This window comes from Perognathus longimembris, chromosome 10 (genome assembly GCF_023159225.1).
Source record: "Perognathus longimembris pacificus isolate PPM17 chromosome 10, ASM2315922v1, whole genome shotgun sequence".
In the NCBI taxonomy this organism is placed as follows: domain Eukaryota; kingdom Metazoa; phylum Chordata; class Mammalia; order Rodentia; family Heteromyidae; genus Perognathus; species Perognathus longimembris.
Genome location: NC_063170.1, coordinates 28,455,009 through 28,465,267, shown reverse-complemented (window position 1 = coordinate 28,465,267; position 10,259 = coordinate 28,455,009). Strand labels below are relative to the sequence as shown.

The following is a 10,259-nucleotide window of genomic DNA, read 5'->3' as shown; positions in this document are numbered from 1 at the left end:
AAGCCTGAAGGCAGAGAAGAAAAATTAGCTTTTTAAAAAAGAGTTTTCTTCATAAAGCATCACAGTGGCAAATTATATGACAGTAACCTTTCTCAACAGCTGAAAGCCTAGTCAACATGCTATATTAAAGCAAGCTGGTCAGCACCTATGCCTGGAAACTGGCAAAGGGAGGGCTGCTGGCTGAATGGTTCCTCAGCATTGTTCAGCAATTTGAATACAACACAACCAAAAGCTCTTATAGTTTCTATTTATTATGGAAATCAACCAATTCAAATGATTATTTTAATTTCATTTTCTAAATCATGTGCCTTTACTGAAAGCCATCATTTAAAAATGCTCTAAAGAAAAGATTTCTTACCAAATTTTCACATATCTCAAACTGGAAAGTATTAGATTCAGACAATGTTGTGAGGAATAAATCTAGAAGGAAAAGAATGGAAATGTAAATTTTTGTAGTTATATTTAAAAGAATGAAGAGTTGCAATGCATGAAATTATAGAATTCTACCTAAATACATTTTGAATTATATTTTTAACAGGTTTGATCATATACGTGTGTGTGTGTGCTATCTTTTTATTTTTTTGGGGGGGAGGGGTCAGGCATGGAGCTGGAATTCAGGACCTGGATGTAGTCCCTAAACATTTCTGCTCAAGACTGGTGCTCCACCACTTCTGAGCCACAGCTCTACTTCCAATCCTAGCTTCATTTGTTTTTTGTTTTGGCAGTACAAGGGATTGAACTCAGGGCCTCAATCTCTCCAGGCACACACTCTACCACTTATGCTACACTCTAGCCCTTTTTACTATTTTTTTAAATTAAACTTTGTTGACAAGGTATTGTGCAAAAGGTACAGTTACATAATAGGGCAGTGAGTACATACCTTGTGATATCTTACACCCTCGTTTTTCTTTCCCTTCCCTAGATCACGTAGGCATGTATACAATACCCAGTGTACCAAAATCATATACAGTAGCCATGTGGCGTACGCCAAAGGAAATTCACCTATAACTTTAAATATAATGTCAACAATAGAGTTTGCTTATCCTTGTCTTATATGATCATATGTACATAGCTGTTGAGTTATTGTGAACCACTGATAGTTCTATTTTAGACCTTTTTATGTTTAGTAGTTGTTTGGTTTTAGATACATAATGTAAGGTCGCTGACCCAAACCTGTGGAAATACCATTTGACAAGAAGCTTTTTGTTTTGCAGACCTGGTCTCTCCTTTTTTTTTTTTTTTTTTTTTTAAGGCAAATGAAGTTACTCAGGAGGCTGAGATCTGAGGAAGCCAGACTAGGCAAGAAAGTCTCTGAGATGCTTATCTTCAATTAACCATCAAAGAGGCGGAATGGAGCTGTGGATCAAGTGGTACAGTGCTAGTCTTGAGCACAAAACCTCAGGGACAATGCCCAGACTTTGAGTTCAAGCCCCAAGACAGGCAGGAGCGCGCGCACACATGCACACACACGCATGCACAGGGACCAATGAAGTTGTATTAGTGCAATTAAGAAAAAATGTATCCAAAAGGTACATCTGATACTACTCCTTCAAAACCTTTATTTTGAAGGTGAGTGTTTGTGTGTATGATACTAACATTTGAACCCAGGCTCTCAAGCTTGGTAGTCAGGTACTATGCCAGCTGAGCTATGTCCCTAGCTATCCCTTTTTGCTATAGGAATTTTGCAGGTTTCATGGGATTTTTTTGCCCAAACTGACAAGGACAGCCATCTTCCTACTTAAACATTTTTTACAGCTGAGATGATGAGTTTGTGCCACTAACTCCAAAATTTCTAAGATGGAGTTTCCTGCTAACTTTTTGCCTAGGCTAGCTTCAAACGACAATCATCCTAGTCTCTACTTCCAAGTAAACTGGCATTACATGCTTAAGCCACTCAAAAAATTCTCTCAGAAAACTCTTCACTTTCAAGAACAATTACTTGCAGCACTTTTTTTCTTCTCGTTTTTTATTTTTTCTTTTCTTTTGTGTGTGTGGTGTTAGGGATGGAGCCTAGAGTCTTTTGCATATCAAATAAGCACCACACCAATGAGATATACCCCAAGCAATATTTTTCCTAACTTTTATACCTTAAATCTTTCTTATTCCAATGTGCAAGGTATATTCTGATAATCACATTTTGTATTCCACTATTCTTAGGCAGTTGTTAGCATTATTTTAAATCACAGATTTGTTTGAAGTGAACATGTCATTTTTCAAATTTTGAGTAACAGATGAATTGCTTTCATAAATTCAAACAAGAAAAAATTTAATACTATTTCTTAGCAAAACAACACTCTCACTACCTTGTAATAAAAAGGTCAGTTAGCTGTATGGACATCTATTGTAACTGTGTAATTTAGAATGTTTTCATAACGGTAGTTTTACTTACTGACTATAAAGGTTTGAAACTTGGGAGATAACTCATTGGAATATGAAAGTAGCATTCTTTTATGCTTTAACAAGGTGATTACTCAGTGATACAACGATCATAACTATTTTATAGAAAAATCCTTTCATATGCAGAAAATTATCACCACTCATACTTTCACATTTTGTTATGGGGTTCGAGGGAGGGTATTTCCTGTCTCTCCAAGAGTCCACCATTTAGAGACAGTCTCAAGCAAAAAGATGAATTTATTGGGGAAACAAAAAGTGAACTGACCGCCCAGGGATGCAGCACAGACTCGGGAGCTGAACTGTGACAGTGAAAAGCGGGCTGACCAGCCAGGGACACAGTGCAGACTTGGGAGCTAACACTGTGATCCCAAGCTGTCCTTAAGTTGGGGTTACAAAGGCAAATACCACATGGTCAAGCCTGGCCACACACAGGTGGCCAATGGGGTTACAACACTGACAGAGAAACTGCATAGTCATGCCAGGCCACATGCAGGTGGCCAATGGAGTTACAACCTGCCACATAGTATCTGTTTGAACTAACCTATCATTGTGGTCCAAATTGTCACTCATCTCAGGTGTTTGGTGAACAGGTGTTTGCAGGGTCCCCTCACAAAGCAAGTGAATCTGAGCCGAATTGTTAAGCCTAGGCTATTGTCCTTATTCACAGCGGGTATGTGGGGGGGGGGGGGGAATTAGGCCTCTCCTCCCTGTTTAACCTTGCACATTCCACAACGAAGGTGGTCAAGCAGTTTACACAATCTTATCACAGAGAAGGGGACCTTCCCTGGATTGGGGCATATGGGGCACACATCTCCCAACCCTGAAGCTCAGGGGCAGGGAGATCTTAGTGAAGATGGAATCAGTTTCTGCTCTCTTTAACTAATCTGAGATGGAGTCAGTCTGATTCCCCTCAACAGTTTTGTGTAAAATTTCCTAAGAATTCATGAAGTTAATGTATATAATAATAATAATAATAAAATAGTAATGAAGATTTTCATAGAATCCTCAGAAAGTTGAGTAATTTATTTACTTTTATAATTAGATGAACTGAAGATTCCTGATTCCAGGGAGGATCATTTGTATGTAAGTTCATGTATCAAACACTTCTGCATGTACTTTCACTTCCCTGCAGATGCTTTGCCTTTGGATACAGCGGTATGTACATTTCTTTAGTTTTGAACTCAAGACTTTGAATTTTCTGTTGTTTTGTTTTGTTTTGCCAGTCCTGGGGCTTGAACTCAGGGCTTGAGCACTGTCCCTGGCTTCTTTTTGCTCAAGGTTAGCACTCTAACACTGGAGCCACAGTGCCCCTTCTGGCCTTTTCTATATATGTGGTGCTGAGGAATCGAACCCAGGGCTTCATGTATACTAGGCCATATTCCCAGCCCAAGACCTTGAATTTCCTATGCAGACTCACTACCATCTGAGCCGCACCTCAAGCTCTTTTTGTTTTCATTATCTTTTGAATATGTTTTCACATTTTGCTCTAAACAACTGGGACCATGATCTTCCCATTTAGTCTCTTTGTGTAGCTGGGATGACAGCTGTGTACCACTCCACCAAGGATTTTATTGACTGTAATGAGGTCTTTTGAGATTTTTGTCTGGGTTGGTCTCAAACACGGATCTATCTACCCTGTAACTAAGATTGTAGATGTATCCAGCATTCCTATCAAATTCTGAAGATCAGTTTTAATATTCATTGATATTTCTTGGATGAATTAATTACTACTCTAATGGTTGCTTTTATTGGTTGAGTTAGAATCTTACAGGCTGGATTCAAACCATAATCCTGTGTATCATAGCTTACTAAGCAGCTAGGATTAAAGACATGAGCCAGCACATCAAAGTTATATAGTATTTTTTTTTTTTTGGTTGGCTAATACTATATTAGACACAATACTTCCAATGACGTATTTACTTTCATAGTTACCTTGGGAAAATATCAAAACTTTCCAAGATTTGTGTGACCATATCAATGTCATCAATCTCTTCTAATCTTCCACACTACCTCTGGGATGACTAAAAACAAAAATATAAATTTGATCTCATTCTTTTCCCTTACGCTGTACAACCAATTCTCATCTATCATGTTATCTGCCTTTCCAGTCATTCCTCTTACTCTCACATAAGAAGGATAAACTCCAGGCAAAGAAAAGTTGTCTTTAGATTTTATAATAGTCTTTCCCATATTATTTGTCTCAGCACCTGCAATTCTTTCTCTCCATACTGTTATTCTACTATAGAGCCATCTGCTGAATTAATTCTTCAAAATTGGCTCATATATCTTCTTTCTTCAGATATTTCTTCTCCTTGAACATAGCTTTCTCCTGTTAGTATTCTACAGTGATCTCCATCCTGGTGGTGGTTATTATAAGTATATGATGACATTCTAGTTTCACATGTCTTTCTGAATCTTGCTGAGGGTAAGAGTCTTAGCTGACTTTCATATCTCTGTGATTATATGTGCTTGAAAAGTGTGTGCATTCCAATAATTACTGAATAACTAAGGAACACTATATTACATGCATTTTGTGGATCATATGAATTTTCTTGAACTGCTTAAAACTGTTACTTTGCTACATCTTTAAATGGAAAATTCTTGGGGAAAAAAGGAGTATCTTGCATTAAAAATTCTGATTAAGTTTGACTCATCTCAGTGACTACCCTAACATGGCTATTTGAAAGCTATTAAATTCATGAGCTATCTGGAAATGTACATAATCAGCATAAGAAAGTGATTGAGCATCAATAACCACAGAGAATTTTTACAAATGACCAAGAAAAAAATGCCAATACAAGTTCTGAGGCACTTAAATGTCAGTCATGCTCTTACATACTAGCTTACACAGGTTATAATGGTACAAATGGAATACATCAAACTTCTGAACTCAAATAGTTTAAGTCTAAATGAAGTGGTATAGCTCAATAAGGAACCAAAGTCTCAGTGTCCTGCCTGTAAGGCAGCTAACTGTATGGCTTAGAACTGTCTGTCACACAGGGATAATTAGAAGGAGTGATGAATTACTAGCAAACTGCTTACATTCCTAAAACATAAATCATAAATAAAACATAAATCCATTTTTCCTATTGGTGTTGCATTTGTTTCAATATAATATTTCAAGAAAGGTCATAAATTATGAGCTTCTTCTGCCATGTATACTTAGAAAATTTAAGAACCAGAACATAAAATGCTATTTTCATAGTTTCAATACCATTTATTAATTCTATGAAAAACAGTAAAACCAGATGAAGGATTGGAAATATTTTGTAGATTAAAAAAATCCTCATTGGCTGGGAATATGGCCTAGTGGCAAGAGTGCTTGCCTCATATACATGAAGCCCTGGGTTCGATTCCCCAGCACCACATATATAGAAAATGGCCAGAAGTGGCACTGTGGCTCAAGTGGCAGAGTGCTAGCAAAAAGAAGCCAGAGACAGTGCTCAGGCCCTGAGTCCAAGCCCAGTACTGGCAAAACAACAACAACAACAAAAAACCTCATTGTACTATTCAGTTAGGTAAGAGGGTTATGAAAAAATAAATGAAGTTGGGTGCTGGTGGCTCGCGCCTATAATTTTAGCTACTCAGGAGGCTGAATTCTGAGGATGGTGTTTTGAAGCCAGCCCCGACAGGAAAGTTGGTGAGACTCTTATCTCCAATTAATTACAGAAAAAGTCAGAAGTGGTGCTCAACTGGTAGAGTGCTAGCTTTGTTCAAAAGAAGCTTAGGACAGTGTTCAGGCCCAGAGTTCAAGGCCCCAAGATCAAAGGAACAAGAAAGAAAACCCAAGAATAAAATCACACATAGCTACAGCCATCTGATTTTTTAACAAAGGAGCCACTACATGGGGAAAAAAAAAAAGCTAGTATCTTCAATAAATGGAATTAGGAAAACTGGTTATCCACTTGCTACACACTTGCTACACTCTTATCTCTCACCTTATACAATAAATCAACTCCAAATGGATCAAAGAACTCAAAGTAAGATTTGAAAATAAATTACTTCAGGAAATATAGGAAAAATCTTAGAAGTAATAAGCCTATGGAATTATTGTCTCAATAGGGCTCTAATTGCAGAGAAAACAAAAACACAAATGACACATGGAATTACATCAAACTAAAAATTCTGGACAGCAAAAAACCCCCCAATGATCAGAACCAAAGCACAATCGTAGAATGGGAAAAAAATACATGCTACCTAATCAACAGAAGAATGACTAATATCTACAAAGAGCTCACACTACCCAAAAGGACTTAAAGCAGCCCCATTTACTTATTTAGGTTTCAAATTCTTGATTAGAATTTCGCTTTTTTAAAATTAAACTTAGTTACATAATAAGGTAGTGAGTATCTCCCTTGTCATATGTTACACCCTCCCTCATTTTTCTCTCACCTTCCCTCCCTCCCAGCCTGCTAGTTGTACAGTTCCTTTCCAGCATATTGTCTTATGAGTATCACTATTGCATTGGTTCACTCTTGATTCTTTGTCTCACCATTCTGATGTTCCCATTCCCTTCCCTAATTCAGATAAACATATATACAATACCCAGTATATCAACAATCATATACAGTAACAACAGGGGATAAGCCATAGGAGAATCACATAGTACATTAAAATAACTACAACAATAAAATCCTCATTTCCATATCTTGGAGTTCATTTTGCTTGGCCTCATCATATGTACATATGTACATCATATCATATGTACATAGCTGTTGAGCTATTATCATCCTCTGCTAGGACTATCCTAGACATTTTTATGTTTATTTAGTAATTGTTTGGTTTTAGATACATGATGTAAAACCACTGACCAAACCATGTAAAAATACCATTTGAAAAGATGTTTGATATTTTACAGACACGTTCTCTGATTTTTAATTTTTCCCCCCAACATCCATGTATCAGGGAGACCATGTACTTTTGTTCTCTGTGTTCTAGGCTTGTCTCGCTCAACACTATTTGTTCAAGATCTGTCCATTTCCCTGTGAATGCCATTATTTTATCATTTTTGATAGCTGTGTAGAATTCCATTGTGTACAGGTACCACATTTTTTTGATCCATTCATCTGTAGTGGGGCATCCGAGTTGTTTCCATATCTTGGCTATTGTGAATTGTGCAGTGATAAACATGGAGGTGCAGGTATCCTTGTGGTATCTTGGATCCTGTTGTTCTGGATATATGCCTAGGAGTGGTATGGCTGGGTCAAGGGTATGTCTATGCTGAGTTTTTTGAGGAACCTCCATAATGTTCTCCAGAGTGGTTGTACTAGTTTACATTCCCACCAGCAGTGCAGAAGGGTTCCTCTTTCTCCACATCCCCTCCAGAATTTGTTGTTGCCTGAGTTCAGAGTATAGGCCATTCTAATTGGGGTGAGGTGGTATCTCAGGGTTGTTTTTATTTGCATTTCCTTTACTGCCAGGGATGTGAACATTTCTTCATGTTTCTTTGCCATTTTTATTTCTTCTGTGAAGTCTCTCCTTAGCTCCCTTGCCCATTTAATAATTGGTTTACTGGGTTTGGAGGGGGTTAGTTTCTTGAGTTCTCTGTAGATGACGGATATTAGGTGCTGTGCTGGTGAAGATCTTTTCCCATATGGTTAGCTGTCTTTCTAGTTTAGTCAGTATGTTTTTAGCTGTGCTGAAACTTCCTATTTTGTAGTAGTCCCATTTGTGGAGTCTCTCCCCTATCTGTTGTGTTGACTCTATTCAGGAAGTTTCTGCCTATGCCTATAAGTTCTAGTGTCCCTCCTACTTTGTCCTTCAGTAGTTTCAGGATTTTAGGTCTTTAACGTCTTTAATCCATTTTGAGTTGATCTTAGTGCATGGTGATAGGCTAGGGTCCACTTTGAGTTTTCTGCATATGGCTGTCCAGTTGTCCCAGCACCAATAGTTGAAGAGGCTATGTTTTTTCCATTGTATATAATACAGCCCCATTTAAATATTAATGACTTTTTCACAAAAGTAGAAAAAACAATTTTGAAATTCATATGGAATTACAAAGCACCCTGAAGAGCCAAGGTAATCATGAACCAAAGGAACAAAGCTGATGACTTTTGTTACATAATCTCAAGACAAACTGCAGTTATGTAGTAATAAGACAGCACAGTACTGACATGAAACAAAAGACTGGCTGAACAGAATGAGAACCTACAGTAAATCCATACATATTCTGCCAGTTAGAGACATGGTTTACATTAGACTCCTCTCATCATGGAAAATGAAAAAAAATCATTTTCTAGCAATCGACATATATTCTGGATATTCTTTCCTGCCTTGAAAAATTAGGGCAATTGACACTATCAGTGTTGACTTGAAATACTCCATAACAAATGATCACATCACAATTTGGTAAAAAGTTCAGAATATAAACCCAATTAAGTATTTTTTCATTAAATTCATCTAACAAAAAGTAAAAATATTGAATCACATGCATATTCTCCAGACACTGACATACTGAAAGGAGGTAAATTATTAAATTTTAACATTGGCCCAGTATAACAGTTTCTCTTCAAATGAAGAGCCTGCTGGTTAAAGTTGCCAAGGTGGGGCCAAAGGGAGAGAGGTAGACAAATAACAAGGGAAAGAAAAAGAATGCAGTCAAGAATTCATTGCATATACCAGAAAATTAAGAATAGCAAGAGAAAAGGTGAGATGAAGGGAGGTGAGAATATAGAAAGGGATGCCACTGATTGAGAAGCATTGCATTCATAACCTTTGTTAAATGGCACCTCCTTTGTACAGACACTTAAAAATAATTAAACAACAACAACCACCAGGAAATGGCCAAGTGTGGTGGCCCATATCTGTAATGTTAGCTTCCAAGGAGGATCGCAATCTAAGGTCAGCTGTGAGTAAAAGCTTAGGATGCTATCCTAAAAATAAACTAAAGCAATAATGGCTTGAGATAAGGCTCAAGTGTTAAGAGTGATAAGTCCAAGGCCCTAAGTTTAAATCCCAGTACTGAAAAAAAATAGGGGTAGCTTTGGTTTAGATATGGTTTGAGTGAATCCCTGAAAGTTTCATATGATAGAAGCTTGGTCCCAGTGGGTACCAAGTGGAAGGTAAGGAGGAAGCAAAAAGATAACTGGCCTCACTCAACTCCTTTCTCTACATTTCCTTCCTCCTTTTTCCTCCCCCACCTCATCCCTTCCCTCCTTGTCTCTCCTCTCTTTAAGGTTTCACCAGCCCACGTTTGCTTTGAACTCATGATCCTATTGCCTTGATTTCACAAGTGTTGAAATGATAGGCCTGGGCTACCACACTCACCTTAAATCTTTTAAAATCATAGAGTAAGACAAAAAATAAGCCTTAGAAACTTCAACTACAAATTAAATAAGTGAATTAAATAATGTTGGGTATATTCAAAATAAAGACTAGTGATTAGCACACCAAACTGTAACCTCCTCCCTTTTATTTTGTTGTTGTTGTTGCTCATGCTCTATCACTTGAGCCTGCCTCCAGCTAAGCCTGCTGGTTATTTTGGAGATAGAATCTTGTGGACTTTTCTGACCAGGATGGCTTTGAACTGTGATTCTCCAGATCTCAGCCTCTTGAGTAGCTAGAAGTACAGGTATATGCCAGTGACACTCAGCCCATAATATTTTTTTGATATACTATGCTATAAAGGAAGAAAAGTTATGATAATCTGGTAGTGTAGCATTTTGACATTTTATCAAAAATACTAAAATGAAAAGGTTTCAAAATAATTCATAATATAATTTAGAATTGACTGATGAAATTCTCCTCAGAAGATAATAAAATATATTTCCATAGAAGTATTATTGTGGTTCATTTTGGAAGAAATACAGTAAACAAATCATTGATACCATTTTCTGGAAGCTTCAGACATTTTCACAAAGAGC

General features: G+C 37.3%; 1 protein-coding gene across 1 annotated transcript in view; it reads right to left on the bottom strand.

Annotated features, from left to right (window-relative positions):
* Window positions 1–10,259, bottom strand: part of Itfg1 (integrin alpha FG-GAP repeat containing 1) — a 174,147-nt gene that overhangs the window by 121,028 nt on the left and 42,860 nt on the right. The window contains exon 7 of the mRNA XM_048355677.1: window positions 359–420. Within this exon, the coding sequence (XP_048211634.1) occupies window positions 359–420 (62 nt within the window). The remainder of the gene's footprint in view (window positions 1–358; window positions 421–10,259) is intronic.